The sequence below is a fragment of the Oncorhynchus keta genome, chromosome 31 (assembly GCF_023373465.1).
Source record: "Oncorhynchus keta strain PuntledgeMale-10-30-2019 chromosome 31, Oket_V2, whole genome shotgun sequence".
NCBI classification, from domain to species: Eukaryota; Metazoa; Chordata; class Actinopteri; order Salmoniformes; family Salmonidae; genus Oncorhynchus; species Oncorhynchus keta.
The window spans coordinates 16,698,750-16,717,736 of NC_068451.1; the positions used below are offsets into that span (position 1 = coordinate 16,698,750).

An 18,987-nucleotide genomic window follows, 5' to 3' on the forward strand; every position below is an offset into this window, starting at 1 on the left:
ATTTTTCTCGTCTATATTGAATACATAATTTAAACATTCACAGTGTAGGTTGGAAAAAGTATGTGAACCCCTAGACTAATGACTTCTCCAAAAGTTAATCGGAGTCAGGAGTCAGCTAACCTGGAGTCCAATCAATGAGACGAGATTGGAGATGTTGTTTAGAGCTGTCTTGCCCTATAAAAAACACAATTTGAGTTTACTATTCACAAGAAGCAGTTCCTGATGTGAACCATGCCTCGAACACAGAGATCCCAGAAGACCTAAGATTAAGAGTTGTTGACTTGCATAAAGCTGGAAAGGGTTACAAAAGTATCTTTTAAAGCCTTGATGTTCATCAGTCCACAGTAAGACAAATTGTCTATAAATGGAGAAAGTTCAGCACTGTTGCTACTCTCCCTAGGAGTGGCCGCCCTGCAAAGATCACTGCAAGAGCACAGTTCAGAATGCTCAATGAGGTTAAGAAGGATCCTGGAGTATCAGCTAAAGACTTACAGAAATCTCTGGAACATGCTTACATCTCTGTTGACGAGTTTACAATACGTAAAACATTAAACAAGAATGGGGTTCATGGGAGGACACCACGGAAGAAGCCACTGCACGTCTGAAGTTTGCAAAAGAGCACCTGGATGTTCCACAGTGCTTCTGGCAAAATATTCTGTGGACAGATTAAACTTAAGTTGAGTTGTTTGGAGGTGACACACAACACTATGTGTGGAGAAAAAAAAGGCACAGCACACCAACATCAAAACCTCAGCCCAACTGTAAAGTATGGTGGGGGGAGCATCATGGTTTGGGGCTGCTTTGCTGCCTCAGGGCCTGGACAGCTTGCTATCATCGATAGAAAAATGAATTCCCAAGTTTATCAAGACATTTTTCAGGATAATAAGGCTATCTGTCCACCAATTGAAGCACAACAGAAGTTGGGTGATACAACGACCCAATACAGAGAAGTAAATTAACAGAATGGCTTCAACACAAGAAAATAGGCCTTCTGGAGTGGCCCAGTCAGAGTCCCGACCTCAACCTGATTTAAAATGCTGTGGAATGACCTCGAGAGCCGTTCACACCAGACACCCTAAGAATATTGCTCAACTGAAACAGTTTTATAAAGAGGAATGGTCCAAAATTCCTCCTGACAGATGTGCAGGTCTGATCCGCAACTACAGAAAACGTTTGGTTGAGTTTATTGCTGCCAAAGGAGGGTCAACCGGTTATTAAATCCAAGGGTTCACATACTTTCCCCACCATGCACTGTGAATGTTTACACAGTGTGTTCAATAAAGACGCAAAAACATGTAATTGTTTGTGTGTTTAGTTTAAGCAGACTGTGTTTGTCTTTTGTTGTGACTTTTTTTTAAAACCAAATTGTATGACCAATTTATGCAGAAATCCAGATAATTCCAAAGGGTTCACATACTTTTTCTTGCCACTGTAAGTTAAAAAATAAGTTGCAAAAAAATGAACAAAATAGCACAATTGGTTACAGGCATGTAAAACGTCAACTTCTTCAGCGCCATCTTAACATGTTAGCTGTCATGGGACTTTTGTACCAAGTCAGCTACAACAGTGCTCCACATTGGCAATTAAAGGAGGGTGTCTCCTTAAATGATTTAGTAAAACTATTACATTTTGTGGGACAAATAAATGAGCTTATTTGTTCTGTGGAACATGAAACTAGACTGGACCCTCGTCCTCATTGGCTTGACTCCCTTAGGTCCTGAATAGGTTGCCATAACAACAGCGGTCAACAACTGCTAATCATGAACACAACGTTTGGTAAATATTTCTGTTTACATTTTTGAATGGCTGTAAGTTTCATGTTGCAGTTAAAGGTGGGATAAGATAACTGTCCCTTATTTTAAAGCAGATTTCAAATCATGTTTTACAGTTTGAATACAGAATTCACTTGAACTAAACAGACAAGGTGTCTATCTTACTGTGGGACCTTTTTGAGGAGTTGTTTTACTCTAGCTAGCTTGTTACAGTTGGAGTGTGGAGTACTCATGTTATTTGGGAGATCATATTTATATATTTGTCCCATCATGTCCTTGTCAAGTATCAGCTTAGCTTAGAACAAAATATATATATATATATACAGTATACTGTATAGGAGTTTCTGGTATGATATGCACGGTTGGTTTCCTCATTTAAAGGTCGTGTGAGGTGTTGGCTATACAACACCTATCTGTCAGATAAGGAGAGGGTGAGAATGGAAGTCTATAAATAGGTGTGTAGTGTACCCTTGGCTCAGCTCCTAGAGGTAGATCTATTAGCCTTCTGTAGAAGCGATGTTATGCTCTACTTAACCAGGCCACGCAATAATGTCAATGTAAATGATGTGGCCGACTGTACAGGAAATATAGGCCGTGTAATGGATTACATCAGGAGTATAATTTCAATTTCAACTTTTCAAGGTGAATCTGTCAGTTAAGGGTTGTACCATCAGTCATGTGGGCAGTGCTGTAGTATGGTCAGAATTGCACTTACGTCTTTTCCATAGGGGACTTGTGTTGAGGAAGTCTTCCCAGTGCAAGCTGTTTGACCTGATTGACCTGCCTATGTTGTTTGACAATATCAGATCTCCTGACTGATCTTGTATGTGTTAAATGCTTGCTGTTGCTTTGTATTGCTGCATGCATAAAGAAATAACTATGGAAGTCAATGCAATGATTTAAGACTCCTCCCATCATTATCTACATAAGTATGGGCAAGAGCTTAGAAGGCTTGAGTTTCCTCTAGTATTTCATTTAATTTTCTTGAAACAAATATTTTTCAAAAAAATTGCGTTTTTTGAAACACTATTTTTCTGCAAATGTTCTTTCTTTCATTTTTTACTTCTAAGTGTTCTCTGTTATGTCCATACTTCACTCTGACAAGTGTGAAGTGTCTTTGGTAAGATGTAGGTCATGGTAAGATGTAGGTCATGGTAAGATGTAGGTCATGGTAAGATGTAGGTCATGCTACATACAGTACATATCTGCTTTGTGCACACTATTAAGATCATTCATTGTTCAACCTTTGCTACTTTGTTGTTGTTGATATGATCATATCATCTCCTTATTTCCGTATCTCAACAAACATATCTCAACAAACATGTATGCTTTTATTACCCCCCGCTAAGCATGTGACCTGCTAATGCCTAATATGTAAACCAGGGGTGGCCACCCCTTCTCCAGGAGAGGTACTGGGTGTGCAGGCTTTAACTCCAGCGCTGCTCTATCTGACACAATCCAGTGATTTGACTAATTAGCTGCTCACCATGCAGGAGCTTGATTTACTGTATCAGGTGTGTTTGTTAGTTAGTATAGAGCAGGGCTGGTGCCAAACCCTGTACACCCAGTAGCTCTCCATGTGTAGGGTATCGAGGTCACCCTGATAGAGCCCCCTCCCCACTGGCAGCCCAGTGACCATGTGACCTTGTTCTGTACCATCCATAGGTTAAACTGTGGTATGACAAAGTGGGCCATCAGCTAATAGTGACCATCCTGGGAGCCAAGGACCTGCCTTCTAGGGAAGATGGCCGCCCCAGGAACCCTTACGTCAAAATCTACTTCCTCCCTGACAGAAGGTAAGAGTAGAGACAGTAACTACGGGATGATCGAGCTAGCAGCATTTCACTTCATTCCATCTACAGCCATTGCTTAGTGGCTAGACCTATCCTCCAATATCCTAAAGTTGCCATTGGTTGAATCATACAGATTTGGGGCTCGCATGATAGTTTCACTGAATGTTGAATTTATGGTAAGAATGTCTTTGGTTTTATTTCCTTATCATTTTTTATTTCTGGTAATTGAATTTGGGGACATGTCACATTGCATTTAATCTGCTACCGTCACAAAGATCATCATGTGATCACATTGACCTACACTTTCACTGCGCTCAGAGAACCCCTTCTCAGACACATGGAAGTAATGATAGAAAGTTGAACAGGGCTCCAACATGACGCTCCCTCCCCAGCTCATCCCATTGTCCTGTGCTATGTTGACCTGTTCGGGAGTCTTTTCTACCATGGTTGTAAATAAAAACAGTTTGAATTATTGTTCCTCCAGCGACAAAAGCAAGAGGAGAACAAAAACGGTAAAGAAATCCTTAGAGCCCAAATGGAACCAGACCTTTATGTATTCTCCTGTGCACCGGCGGGAGTTCCGTGAGCGCATGTTGGAGATCACCCTATGGGACCAGGCCAGGGTCAGGGAGGAGGAAAGCCAGTTCCTGGGAGAGGTAAGCCCATCCATCTCTTTTTTCCCCTCATAGTTTTCTATTGTTTTCTGGACAGAGACAGTCAGAAGGTAGAAAGAAAGACAGGTACAGAGGGACATGGAGACAAGGGGCTGAGGCTATATTTGTAACAAGAGTCGGCAGCGCCACCACTTAACCAGACTCAGGCACTCATCCGTCTCTGATATAATACCAAACATACCCATCCAGTCAGGATTTGGACAGTAACTCTGATAGCTTAACTAATCCTACCAATAGGGTCAAGCTCTTGATAAAACCCTACATTCCATAGGAAGGATGACAGGCTACTGGGGGTTGATGTCATCGAACCATGATGTTTACTCTAACATCAGCACATACTCACATACTCTGTCCTCACTGCCAATAAGGTTGCAGAATTCTGGTAACTTTCCCAGAATTCCTAGGTCTTCCAGAATAAGCAGGAAATCCAGAATCTTCCAATCAGGATTGCTGGAAAACCTTATTTAAAAAATGATGTTGGGCCATGCCTGTGGAGGTCTTGATCTTCTCTGGAATCTGGAATGAGTCCAGTTAGCAGTGGCTAGTGTGTTGAGGACTGTGAGTGTTTGTGTGTGTGTGTGTGTGCATGCACGCATGCTTGTTTGTGCGTGTGTGTGTGTGTGTGTGTGTAGTGACGCTGGTGTGTTTCTCCTTTAGATACTGATAGAGCTGGAGACAGCCCTGCTGGATGATGAGCCTCACTGGTACAAGCTGCAGACCCACGACGTGTCCTCCATGCCCCTCCCCCGCGCCTCACCCAACCCCCAGCGCAGACAGCTCCACGGAGAGAGCCCCACGAGGAGGCTACCCATACAGAGTAGGTTACCCCTCTGCCCTAACATCCGTAACCTGTATACTAGTCTATACTAGAACTGTGTAGGAAAGCTCCTGTCTGTTCGAACCCCAAACCTCAGGATAGGGAATGAGACATGAGTGTCGAACCAACCGTTCGTCTGATGATTTTGAAAAGCCAGTATGGCGGCTGGCAGGTGCCCTGTTACCGACTGTCTTTGCCTGTCTGCCAAATCCTGAATGATTTATGAAGTATTTATTACTGTTAGTATGTTCATATAGTGTTTGTTTTCTTATCCCTCTCAACTCAACCTGATACTTACAGACAAGGGGTCCACTGAGCTTCTGTCCACTGATTCACTGAGCTACTGAGCTCTCTGTCCACTGGCTCTCTGTCCACTGAGCTCTTCTGTCCACTGCTGTCCTCTGTCCACTGAGCTCTGTCCACTGAGCTTCTGTCCACTGCTCTCTGTCCACTGAGCTCTGTCTCACTGAGCTGAGCTCTCTCTCCACTGAGCTCTCTGTCTCCACTGAGCTCTCTGTCTGAGCTCTCCCACTGTCTCTGTCCACTGAGCTCTGTCTCCACTGAGCTCTCTCCACTGAGCTCTCTGTCCACTGAGCTCTGTCCACTGAGCTCTCTCCACTGAGCCTCTGTCCACTGAGCTCTCTCCCACTGAGCTCCTGTCCACTGAGCTCTCCACTGAGCTCCACTGAGCTCTGTCTCCACTGAGCTCTGTCTCCACTGAGCTCTCTGTCCACTGAGCTCTCTGTCCACTGAGCTCTGTCTCCACTGAGCTCTCTGTCCACTGAGCTCTCTGTCCACTGAGCTCTGTCCACTGAGCTCTGTCCACTGAGCTCTGTCCACTGAGCTCTCTGTCCACTGAGCTCTCTCTCCACTGAGCTCTCTGTCCACTGCTCTGTCCACTCCACTGAGCTCTCTGTCCACTGAGCTCTCTGTCCACTGAGCTCTCTGTCCACTGAGCTCTCTCTCCACTGAGCTCTCTGTCCACTGAGTCCACTGAGCTCTCTCCACTGAGCTCCACTGAGCTCTCTGTCTCCACTGAGCTCTCTGTCCAGCTCTCTGTCCACTGAGCTCTCTCTCTGTCCACTGAGCTCTGTCCACTGAGCTCTCTGTCCACTGAGCTCTCTGTCCACTGACTGAGCTCTCTCCACTGAGCCACTGAGCTCTCTGTCCACTGAGCCTCTGTCCACTGAGCTCTCTGTCCACTGAGCTCTCTCCACTGAGCTCTGTCTCCACTGAGCTCTGTCCACTGAGCTCTCTGTCCACTGAGCTCTGTCTCCACTGAGCTCTGTCTCCACTGAGCTCTCTCTCCACTGAGCTCTCTGTCCACTGAGCTCTCTCTCCACTGAGCTCTCTCTCCACTGAGCTCTCTGTCCACTGAGCTCTCTGTCCACTGAGCTCTCTGTCCACTGAGCTCTCTGTCCACTGAGCTCTCTGTCCACTGAGCTCTCTGTCCACTGAGCTCTGTCTCCACTGAGCTCTCTCTCCACTGAGCTCCACTGAGCTCTCTCCACTGAGCTCTCTGTCCACTGAGCTCCACTGAGCTCTCTCTCCACTGAGCTCTGTCCACTGAGCTCTCTGTCCACTGAGCTCTGTGTCCACTGAGCTCTCTGTCCACTGAGCTCTCTGTCCACTGAGCTCTCTGTCCACTGAGCTCTCTGTCCACTGAGCTCTGTCTCCACTGAGCTCTCTGTCCACTGAGCTCTCTGTCCACTGAGCTCTCTGTCCACTGAGCTCTCTGTCCACTGAGCTCTCTGTCCACTGAGCTCTCTGTCCACTGAGCTCTCTCCACTGAGCTCTCTGTCCACTGAGCTCTCTGTCCACTGAGCTCTCTCTCCACTGAGCTCTGTCTCCCACTGAGCTCTCTGTCCACTGAGCTCTCTGTCCACTGAGCTCCACTGTCTCTGTCCACTGAGCTCTCTGTCCACTGAGCTCTCTGTCCACTGAGCTCTGTCTCCACTGAGCTCTCTGTCCACTGAGCTCTCTGTCCACTGAGCTCTCTGTCCACTGAGCTCTCTGTCCACTGAGCTCTGTCTCCACTGAGCTCTGTCTCCACTGAGCTCTCTGTCCACTGAGCTCTCTGTCCACTGAGCTCTCTGTCCACTGAGCTCTCTGTCCACTGAGCTCTCTGTCCACTGAGCTCTGTCTCCACTGAGCTCTGTCTCCACTGAGCTCTGTCTCCACTGAGCTCTGTCTCCACTGAGCTCTGTCTCCACTGAGCTCTGTCTCCACTGAGCTCTCTGTCCACTGAGCTCTCTGTCCACTGAGCTCTGTCTCCACTGAGCTCTGTCTCCACTGAGCTCTCTGTCCACTGAGCTCTCTGTCCACTGAGCTCTGTCTCCACTGAGCTCTCTGTCCACTGAGCTCTCTGTCCACTGAGCTCTCTGTCCACTGAGCTCTGTCCACTGAGCTCTCTCCACTGAGCTCTCTGTCCACTGAGCTCCACTGAGCTCTGTCCACTGAGCTCTGTCACTGAGCTCTCTGTCTCTGTCCACTGAGCTCTCTGTCCACTGAGCTCTGTGTCTGTCACTCCACTGAGCTCTGTCTCCACTGAGCTCTCTGTCCACTGAGCTCTGAGCTCTCTCCACTGAGCTGAGCTCTGTCCACTGAGCTCTCTGCCACTGAGCTCTGTCCACTGAGCTCTGTCCACTGTCTGTCACTGAGCTCTGTCTCCACTGTCCACTGAGCTCTGTCTCCACTGAGCTCTGTCTGAGCTCTCTGTCCACTGAGCTCTGTCTCCACTGAGCTCTGTCTCCACTGAGCTCTGTCTCCACTGAGCTCTCTGTCCACTGAGCTCTGTCTCCACTGAGCTCTCTGTCCACTGAGCTCTCTGTCCACTGTCCACTGAGCTCTCTGTCCACTGAGCTCTCTCCACTGAGCTCTGTCCACTGAGCTCTGTCTCCACTGAGCTCTGTCCACTGTCTCTCCACTGAGCTCTCTGTCCACTGAGCTCTCCACTGAGCTCTCTGTCCACTGAGCTCTCTGTCCACTGAGCTCTGTCTCCACTGAGCTCTGTCTCCACTGAGCTCTGTCTCCACTGAGCTCTGTCTGTCCACTGAGCTCTCTGAGCTCCTGTCCACTGAGCTGTCTGTCTCCACTGAGCTCTCTGTCCACTGAGCTCTGTCTCCACTGAGCTCTGTCCACTGTCTCTCTGTCTCCACTGAGCTCCACTGTCCACTGAGCTCTGTCTCCACTCTGTCCCACTGAGCTCTCTGTCCACTGAGCTCTCTGTCCACTGAGCTCTGTCCACTGAGCTCTCTCTCCACTGAGCTCTGTCTCCACTGAGCTCTGAGCTCTCTCCACTGAACTGAGCTCTCTCTCCACTGAGCTCTGTCTCCACTGAGCTCTGTCTCCACTGAGCTCTCTCCACTCCACTGAGCTCTCTCTCCACTGAGCTCTGTCTCTCTGTCACTGAGCTCTGTCCACTGAGCTCTGTCTCCACTGAGCTCTGTCACTGAGCTCTCTCTCCTGTCTCCACTGTCCACTGAGCTCTCTCCACTGAGCTCTGTCTCCACTGAGCTCTGTCTGTCTGTCCACTGAACTCTCTGAGCTCCACTGAGCTCTGTCTCCACTCTCTCTCCACTGAGCTCTGTCCACTGAGCTCTCCACTGAGCTCTGTCTCCACTGAGCTCTGTCTCCACTGAGCTCTCTCTCCACTGAGCTCTCTCTCCACTGAGCTCTGTCTCCACTGAGCTCTCTCTCCACTGAGCTCTCCACTCCACTGAGCTCTGTCTCCACTGAGGTCTGTCTCCACTCTGACTGACTCTCTCTCTCCACTGAGCTCTCTCTCCACTGAGCTCTGAGCTCTCTCCACTGAGCTCTGAGCTCTGTCTCCACTGAGCTCTGTCTCCACTGAGCTCTCTGTCCACTGAGCTCTGTCTCCACTGAGCTCTGTCTCCACTGAGCTCTGTCTCTCCACTGAGCTCTCTCTCCACTGAGCTCTGTCTCCACTGAGCTCTGAGCTCTGTCCCACTGAGCTCTGTCTCCACTGAGCTCTCTCCACTGAGCTCTCTCTCCACTGAGCTCTGTCTCCACTGAGCTCTGTCTCCACTGAGCTCTCTCTCCACTGAGCTCTGTCTCCACTGAGCTCTCTCCACTGAGCTCTCTCTCCACTGAGCTCTGTCTCCACTGAGCTCTGTCTCCACTGAGCTCTGTCTCCACTGAGCTCTGTCTCCACTGAGCTCTCTCCACTGAGCTCTCCACTGAGCTCTGTCTCCACTGAGCTCTGTCTCCACTGAGCTCTCTCTCCACTGAGCTCTCTCTCCACTGAGCTCTCTCTCCACTGAGCTCTCTCTCCACTGAGCTCTGTCTCCACTGAGCTCTGTCTCCACTGAGCTCTCTCTCCACTGAGCTCTCTCCACTGAGCTCTGTCTCCACTGAGCTCTCTCTCCACTGAGCTCTCTCTCCAGTGTCCACTGCTGTTCCACTGAGCTCTGTCTCCACTGAGCTCTGTCTCCACTGAAGACTCTGTCTCTCCCCTCTGCTTCAGTCTTATTGTACTGTTCTCTACCTCCAAAGTGTTCTCTCACTCCACTCCTCCATTAGCTATCCCACAATTCCCTTTGATTCTCGCTATGCTCCCTCTCCGCTCCACCGCAGTCCTTAAACAAGATGGCCGCCTCATGGTCAGCCTCGGGCCCGGCAGGTTTCAGTTTCCCAGTCCAGATCCGGGTGATTTAGCTCTATCAGAAGAGCTCTGTCTACTCCCCTGTTTGTCATTTGAATATGTTGACCACTTGTTTTCTCAGTGCAATGCATTGTCTCATCTCCCGCCAAATGCCAACATTTTCCCTTTGAAAAACATTATGATAATTGTGCTGGTTTTTGCTCTTCTTCTCCTCTGCTTGTGTCTGTTATATCTGTTGTGTCTGTGTTTGTTGTGTCTGTGTTGTCTGTGTCTGTGGTGTCAGTGGTGTCAGTGGTGTCAGCGGTGTCTGTGGTGTCTGTTGTGTCTGTTGTGTCTGTGGTGTCTGTGGTGTCTGTGATGTCTGTTGTGTCTGTTGTGTCTGTGTCTGTTGTGTCTGTATCTGCTGGGTGTGAACTTGTATTTGCACTTGACAGATTTGTAATGTATGTAACCTGCACATGTATTTCCAACGTTAAGGCTTGAGATTAGGGCTTGTGTGTTAGGTGAAAGAGCTGATCGCTCTAAAACAAGAGCGTTAAAACAGTTTCAGCCCATCTTCTGTAAAAGCCCAAGTGTCCCATTGGTTTAAGTTGACTGAACAGTGAAGAAGTCAGAAAAACTACAGAGTGAGAGAGGGGACGACTCGGAATGAGGGAGGGAGTAGTTCTGAAACGGTGGAGACGGTAGAATACCTCTCAGACTCCATCTTCAGATGTACATTGAATGATTGAAATGTCAATTCAAAGCGCCACCGTGAAAACATGGAAGCTATTGCCAATTAGGCTCGATGGAGAGGACCACACGATGTTGTTTACATCACATCCAACATCATGTCTCACACCAGCTATATGTTACAGTTGTTCTCTTTAAATTAGACTTTATATCACACTATATCGAAAATAGGCAGCTCCCACATTGGTGGGGAAAACCAGAAGAGGCAGACAGTATATTTCAGGAGAGTAAATGTAGGTCTTGGTTGCCTGTGTTGGTTATGAAGTGTGGTCAATGATGGTCAATGTAAGGACGTGACTTTGAGATATAATACTGTTTAATAGTGTTCTCAAAATAAATAGTGTTCTATTTCTGTGTCTGCTGCTTTCCCTGACTATGTCCAGGACTGGGGCATTGGTCTAGAACAACTGGACAACACTGGTGACAGCTAGGCCACAGAGCCATGGTCTGACCAGGGGAAGAGGACAGACCCTGGAGTAAACTAACTTCTATCCTCCTCTTTTCTCCTTTCTCCATCTCTCCTCCAGGATCTCAGAGAATCAGCGACAGTGAGATCTCTGACTATGACTGTGAAGACGGTGTTGGGGTAGTGTCAGGTATGATACTTCTGACAGAGTCACACATGAATTGTAATCACTATAATGCAAATGCAGCTAACTCATGGGTTAACAGTATATGAACATACAAGCTACAAGTATGTCATGGTACTGTACTGGATCATGTGATGTTTTAAAAGAAGGTAGCTCGCTAAGATACTGCAGCAGCTCTACAAGGAGCAGTGAGTTTATTCTCCTCCCCTCTGCACTACAGTAGCTAGCTGCTCTCCTCAACACAGGCAGCAGACGCCCACGCCTGTCTCAGCCTGCCGCTGCTGCACATTGAAAGGAAGAACTGTAGCAGGCCAGGCAGCACACAGACAGCTGTGTGTGTGTGTGTGTGTGTGTGTGTGTGTGTGTGTGTGTGTGTGTGTGTGTGTGTGTGTGTGTGTGTGTGTGTGTGCGTGATAGATGAGAAGGAAACCCTCCCACCTCTGTAACATTCTCATCAGCCCCTCTCTCACATCACAGCCTCCTCCCACACTATGCCCATAATATCCCTTCACTCAGTGGGAATACCCCTCTCCTCCTCTCTCTCTCTCTCTCTCTCTCTCTCTCTCTCTCTCTGTCTCTCTCTCTTCTATCTCTCTCTCTCTCTCTCTCTCTCTCTCTCTCTCTCTCTCTCTCTCTCTCTCTCTCTCTTCTGTCTCCTCACCCTCTCTCTCTCTCTCTCTCTCTCTCTCTCTCTCTCTCTGTCTCCTCACCCTCTCTCTCTCTCTCTCTCTCTCTCTCTCTCTCTCTCTCTCTCTCTCTCTCTCTCTCTCTCTCTCTCTCTCTCTCTCTCTCTCTCTCTCTCTCTCTCTCTCTCTCTCTCTCTCTGTCTCCTCACCCTCTCTCCTCTTTCCTCCACCCTTGTTTCCCAGAGATCTTTGCTAATCCCCTTTCCTCCTACCTTCTCCATATCAAACTACTGATACTATACTAAGGGAGAAGAGATGATGAACTATTCACAGGAATAATAGATTGATTGTTTTTTTTTTAATTGGGATGTCACTGCTGTGGTTTTAACTAGGATAATGCAGTCATTCTTCTCTGCTGGCTCTGTCCTGTTCATTCGGATCTGAGCTTCTCTCCTCTATACACAGTATATATGCTTAACACACAGTTTCTAGTCATGTGTGACGCGGCTTGTCAAGAGAACCAATGAATTACATTTGGGTTGTGCACGTAAAGCAAGCTGATTGCAGAGCTGGGTGCTTAGTTCCCCCAGTGTTGGGCTGCTGATAGTTGGACTGCAGATGTTAGATAGTGAAATGTAGTGATGTCAGGTGGAATGGGTTTAATGTTTCTCTGTTGCCACAATAGTAAATCTGTTTGACATTGTGTTATGCAGGACTTGATTATGAATCATTTTAATATAATATTCATGCACATAATACTGTATATTTTTCTTATCAGGATTCACTTCTATGTATAATTTGAAGGAATTCAGTTTTTCGCATGAATGAATTCAGGTTTCACAATGCTGCAAACTCACTTTCAAACATATTTGGAAGAGAAAATGTAATGATTTGGTAGATAATTGAAAAAAGTATCAAACTAAAGTGGCTGTGAAGGTTAACTTTTCCTCTCATATTTCATAATGTCTTGTGTTTCCTTGCTAATCCTACCTTTGATTCACTGTTAAGTTTAACTCATTTTAATGTGCTATACACTCTATTGAATGTTAATCAACGTTAATGGCACAAAGCATTGACCTTAACCATGCCTCCTGGCCATGGATGATTATTGAATAATGAACTCATTCAAGTTCGATGGACTAATCAGTCTAGCAGGGAAAAGTCATTATAATGTTTCTGATTTTTTTTTTTTAAAGAAGCTATTTTCATGTTTAATGCAAAAATGTTAACCGCAATGACTTGAATCACATGAACATTGAGTTGAGACCAAGCCCTCATTTATTTGAATATAGAGAGCCTCAGCATTTTGAAAATTTGAAAGCCACCAACCATTATGCCACTGTGTGCAACTTGTGAAAAGTTTGAAAGAATCCTCTGAAAATAAATGTTGCCATAAATGTTGTTATTTGCAGCAGTGTGTATGGTCAATAGGGAGGAAAGGTTGTAGCCTGGTACCAGATCAGTTTGTGCTGCCTTGCCAACTAGACAAGACAGTACACACCGATCTGGGGCCAGGTTTGAGAGGCTGCGCTCAGAACGATGAGTCTGTCTCTGAATGACTTCTGACATCACCCTCTCTCTCTCTCTGTATCTCTGTTTCTCTCTCTTTCTCTCTGTTTCTCTCTCTGTTTCTCTTTCTGTTTCTCTCTCTTTTTCTCTTTGTTTCTCTCTCTCTTTCTGTTTCTCTCTCTCTCTCTTTCTGTTTCTCTCTCTGTTTCTGTCTCTCTTTCTCTCTCTGTTTCTGTCTCTTTCTCTCTCTCTATCTCTCTCTGTTTCTCTCTTTCTCTGTTTCTCTCTCTGTTTCTGTCTCTTTCTCTCTCTCTATCTCTCTCTGTTTCTCTCTCTTTCTCTCTGTTTCTCTCTATTTCTCTCTGTTTCTCTCTCTTTCTCTCTATCTCTCTCTGTTTCTCTCTCTTTCTCTCTGTTTCTGTCTCTCTCTCTCTGTTTCTCTCTATTTCTCTCTGTTTCTGTCTCTCTCTCTCTCTGTTTCTCTCTCTTTCTCTCTGTTTCTGTCTCTCTCTCTCTGTTTCTATCTGTTTCTCTCTCTTTCTCTCTGTTTCTGTCTCTCTCTCTCTATCTCTCTCTGTTTCTCTCTCTTTCTCTCTGTTTCTGTCTCTCTCTCTCTGTTTCTCTCTCTTTCTCTCTGTTTCTGTCTCTCTCTCTCTGTTTCTCTCTCTTTCTCTCTGTTTCTGTCTCTCTCTCTCTCTGTTTCTCTCTCTTTCTCTCTGTTTCTGTCTCTCTCTCTCTGTCTCTCTCTGTTTCTCTCTCTTTCTCTCTGTTTCTGTCTCTCTCTCTCTGTTTCTCTCTGTTTCTGTCTCTCTCTCTCTGTTTCTCTCTCTTTCTCTCTGTTTCTGTCTCTCTCTCTGTTTCTCTCTGTTTCTCTCTCTTTCTCTCTGTTTCTGTCTCTCTCTCTCTGTTTCTCTCTGTTTCTCTCTCTTTCTCTCTGTTTCTGTCTCTCTCTCTGTTTCTCTCTCTTTCTCTCTGTTTCTGTCTCTCTCTCTCTCTGTTTCTCTCTCTTTCTCTCTGTTTCTGTCTCTCTCTCTCTGTTTCTCTCTGTTTCTCTCTCTTTCTCTCTGTTTCTGTCTCTATCTCTCTATCTCTCTCTGTTTCTCTCTCTTTCTCTCTCTCTCTCTCTGTTTCTGTCTCTCTCTCTCTGTTTCTCTCTCTTTCTCTCTGTTTCGGTCTCTCTCTGTTTCTATTTCTATTTCTCTGTTTCTCTCTCTTTTTCTCTTTCTGTTTCTCTCTCTCTTTCTGTTTCTCTCTCTGTTTCTGTCTCTCTTTCTCTCTCTGTTTCTCTCTTTCTCTCTGTTTCTCTCTCTGTTTCTGTTTCTCTATCTCTCTTTCTGTTTCTCTCTCTGTTTCTTTCTCTCTCTGTTTCTCTCTCTGTTTCTGTCTCTTTCTCTGTTTCTCTCTCTGTTTCTCTTTCTGTTTCTGTTTCTGTTTTTCTCTCTGTTTCTCTCTCTGTTTCTATTTCTCTCTCTGTTTCTGTTTTTCTCTCTGTTTCTGTCTCTCTTTCTCTCTCTGTTTTTGTCTCTTTCTCTCTATCTCTCTCGGTTTCTCTCTCTTTCTATCTGTTTCTGTCTCTCTCTGTTTCTCTCTCTTTCTCTCTGTTTCTGTCTCTCTCTGTTTCTCTCTCTTTCTCTCTATTTCTGTCTCTCTCTGTTTCTCTCTATCTCTCTCTGTGTCTCTGTCTTTCTCTCTTTCTGTTTCTCTCTCTGTTTCTATATCTGTTTCTCTCTCTGTTTCTCTGTGCCTCTCTCGTTCCCTCTTTCTCTCTGCCTCTCTCGTTCCCCCTTTCTCTCTGTCCTTTCTCTCTGTTTCTCTCTGTTTCTCTCTCTGTTTCTCTCTGTTTCTCTCTGTTTCTCTCTCTGTTTCTGTTTCTCTCTCTGTTTCTCTGTGCCTCTCTCGTTCCCTCTTTCTCTCTGCCTCTCTCGTTCCCCCTTTCTCTCTGTCTCTCTCTCTGTTTCTCTCTGTTTCTCTCTGTCCTTTCTCTCTGTTTCTCTCTGTTTCTCTCTGTTTCTCTCTGTTTCTCTCTCTGTTTCTGTTTCTCTCTCTGTTTCTCTGTGCCTCTCTCGTTCCCTCTTTCTCTCTACCTCTCTCGTTCCCCCTTTCTCTCTGTTTCTCTCTGTTTCTCTCTGTTTCTCTCTCTGTTTCTGTTTCTCTCTCTGTTTCTCTGTGCCTCTCTCGTTCCCTCTTTCTCTCTGCCTCTCTCGTTCCCCCTTTCTCTCTGTCTCTCTCTCTCTCTCTCTGTTTCTCTCTCTGTTTCTCTGTGCCTCTCTCGTTCCCTCTTTCTCTCTGCCTCTCTTGTTCCCCCTGTCTCTCTGTCCTTTCTCTCTGTTTCTCTCTGTTTCTCTCTCTGTTTCTCTCTGTTTCTCTCTCTGTTTCTGTTTCTCTCTCTGTTTCTCTGTGCCTCTCTCGTTCCCTCTTTCTCTCTGCCTCTCTCGTTCCCCCTTTCTCTCTGTCTCTCTCTCTCTCTCTGTTTCTCTCTTTGTTTCTGTTTCTCTCTCTTTCTGTTTCTCTCTCTGTTTATGTCTCTCTTTCTCGCTCTGTTTCTGTCTCTTTCTCTCTCTCTATCTCTCTCTGTTTCTCTCTCTTTCTCTCTGTTTCTGTCTCTATCTGTTTCTCTCTCTTTCTCTCTTTCTGTTTCTCTCTCTGTTTCTATATCTCTGTTTCTCTCTCTGTTTCTCTGTGCCTCTCTCGTTCCCTCTTTCTCTCTGCCTCTCTCGTTCCCCCTTTCTCTCTGTCTCTCTCTCTGTTTCTCTCTGTTTCTGTTTCTCTCTCTCTTTCTGTTTCTCTCTCTGTTTCTGTCTCTCTCTCTTTCTCTCTCTGTTTCTGTCTCTTTCTCTGTTTCTCTCTCTGTTTCTGTCTCTCTCTCTTTCTCTCTCTGTTTCTGTCTCTTTCTCTGTTTCTCTCTCTGTTTCTGTCTCTCTTTCTCTCTCTGTTTCTGTCTCTTTCTCTCTGTCTCTCTCTCTCTGTCTCTCTCTCGCTCCAGACTACCGGCAGAACGGCAGGGACCTTCATAGTTCCACGTTGTCTGTCCCAGAGCAGGCGATGTCATCCAACCACTGCTCGCGGTCAGCAGACATGAACCGGGCGCGTTCACGGTCCCCCAGCGTTCCCCCTCCACAGAGGTAACTCTCCCGCCTCACTTGTCCCCTGTCCAACCCAGCAACTCAAGTTGTATCCCTTCCTCAAAAACACCACACTGGGATCTGAGAACCCCAACTGATCAGAGGTTGTCCTTTAAGCGGTATCTCTGTGATAGTTGTCTTGATAGTAGAACGTTTAACCCATATAAACGATACTGGGATCTCACTCACACTGACAGTGGTTGCATTAAGGTGAGTAGGTGTATCCCCGAGCCACTAGGGGACACTGTGGGGAGTTTGTACTGTGACTGTACCGTACTAGGGGGGTGATCCAGTGATTCTGTTGTGTACAGCAGAAGCCTGGACCCCGGCTATGACATTGACCCCGCCTCGTCTCAGTACAGCTCCTCCAGTAGAGTGGACCGGCGCAGTGTGTCCGATGACCACCACTCACCTGACAGGTAGATACCCCTGTCTCACACAGCTTGACACAGCCTAACACAGCCCCACACAACCTCCCACAGCCTCACACACCAGCTGCTGCAGACAACACAACCAACTGCGACTGACAGGGTTCCAACCCGGGTTGTCTGCGAGCCACAAGAATGTGTAACTGTTAGACCTCTGAGCTGAAGCCTAGGCATTAGCTCGGGAGCTAACCCAAATGTCCAGGTCTCAGGCGTGTTAACTAATCACATGAGCGTGGTTTCACTGAACTGCCTCCGTTACACAACCTTACACCTGTGTAATCTGCCTGATGCTATCACACCAAAAACTGCTATACGGATATCTCACCTAGTGCTCACAAGTCAACCTGTCCCTTTCCCCAACCTGTCCCTTTCCCCAAACTGTCCCTTTCCCCAACCTGTCCCATTTCCAAGAACTCCAATCTCCTCTCTGATGTCCTGCATTAGGTGGATCTTGAACTTACTTACCTCTTCTCTTCTTTGTGTTGAAATTGTGTTGCCTTGTCAATACTGAGAGGGGATCATTAACTCCGGTGCTCAGATTCATTAGAATCAAAATGGAGGTATCCCAAATGGCACCCTATTCCCTATAAAAGTGTACTACATTTCCTATAAAAGTGTACTACTTTTGAACATGGCCCATAGTTTCAAGTTTTATTAGTCATACGGGGATACTCATGGTATACACCGTCCAATGAAATGCTTAGGTTCCTTCTCGAAAACACAACAACAATAAGAAATAATAAAAGATAAGAAGAAGGCTCTGGTCAAAGGTCGTGCACTATGTAGGGAATAGGGTGCCATTTGGGACGCCGGCCATATAACTACATTTTAAACACAGGCCAATTTACTGGAGGTTATAGTAGATCATTATATATGAATAGATTCTAGTCACCGTATGACTAGAATGTCAATATACTGTAGATAGATTACAGTGACCATAGAACCAAACACATACCAATCACACTTTAATGAGTGTAGTTATAGAGTTTAATAGCAGCTGTGAGAGGGAACTAAACTACATTATAAACTGGGTGGTTTGAGTCCTGAATGCTGATTGGCTGACAGCCATGGTGTATCAGACCGTATACCACGGGTATGACAAAACATGTATTTGTACAGCTCTAATTACGTTGGTAACAAGTTTATAATAGCAATAAGGCAACTCAGGGGTTTGTGGTATATGGACAGTATACCACGGCTAAGGGCTATGTCCAGGAACTCCAGTTGCGTTGTGCATAAGAACAGCACCTCCAACAACACCTCCTCGGGCCTTATTGCTTAAATATAACACCACAGTCTCTCCTACTGTTCCTCGTGCTGGAACCTTTTTCTGCATCCCAAATGGGATGCATTCACTGTAGAGTGTACTACTTTTCACCAGAGCCCTATGAGCCCTGGTCAAAAGTAGTGTAATATAGGGGATAGGGTGCCATTTGTGACATATCCTGTGTTTGTCTGGGGCCATGTGGTGTTGTGATGTTCCTTCCTCCACCACACCTGAGACTATAGAAATATAATCTCTAGAATGGACAACCCCACTCAAGTCATTACCCATCAGTGTACTGTTAAATTGCTGTGGTCTGAGGGGCCTTCCCCATTCTAGTCATACTGTTTGTTCCGCTATAGCACCAACACCAGCCCAGTGTCTCAGACATACAGCTCAGCCTTGGCACAGTTCTCTTCTCCTTACTTACCTCCTCAAGGCATCCAATTAAGTTTATTTGATATTTCTGAGACGAGGATGGCTGAGGCAGCCTAAATCAGGGCCAGACACAGGAAATGCACTTATCTTGATTGTGTGTGACAGACAGTTGCTCACTAAGACTGTATTTCAGCTTCCCCTTAATCAACTACTGCTGTTATTTATTGAAAACAGGAGGAAACAGGAAATGAGTCATGAAGTGCATACCAAACGGCACCCTATTCTCTATAGAGTGCACTACTTTTGACCAGAGCCCTAAAGACCTGGTCAAAAGTAGTGCACTATAAAGGGAATAGGATGCCATTTGGGATGCCCCCATAGAGAATTTGGAAATGACCCCAGTCTACCTCTAAATAATAGTAATACTTTCTTACATCATTATTTTGGGGAATTTACATTTTTTAGAGGTTGTTTATATTGCCTATGTGTTATTTTGTTTTGAAATCCAACAACATATTAATTTTTGGTGTAACAGCAGCATGTGTGTTACAGTACAAAACAGTAACTTAGGAGCACTTCATCATGCATCTCAATGGGTTTTCTAACCCGAGGAAGGACTGCACCAATATCCTCTCCTCTTCCATAGCTGTACTCCTCC

The 18,987-nt window shown here is 46.1% G+C and overlaps 1 protein-coding gene across 25 annotated transcripts in view; it reads left to right on the forward strand.

Moving 5' to 3' along the window:
• LOC118364073 (regulating synaptic membrane exocytosis protein 2-like) overlaps positions 1-18,987 on the forward strand; it is a 205,289-nt gene that overhangs the window by 107,196 nt on the left and 79,106 nt on the right. For 13 of the 25 annotated variants that reach the window (XM_052489742.1, XM_052489733.1, XM_052489735.1 and 10 more), the window contains 6 exons: positions 3,438-3,568; positions 4,029-4,221; positions 4,897-5,056; positions 10,940-11,008; positions 16,121-16,259; positions 16,571-16,678. In XM_052489742.1, the coding sequence (XP_052345702.1) occupies positions 3,438-3,568; positions 4,029-4,221; positions 4,897-5,056; positions 10,940-11,008; positions 16,121-16,259; positions 16,571-16,678 (800 nt within the window). The remainder of the gene's footprint in view (positions 1-3,437; positions 3,569-4,028; positions 4,222-4,896; positions 5,057-10,939; positions 11,009-16,120; positions 16,260-16,570; positions 16,679-18,987) is intronic. The other 12 variants (XM_052489746.1, XM_052489765.1, XM_052489737.1 and 9 more) reach the window with 2 other exon arrangements.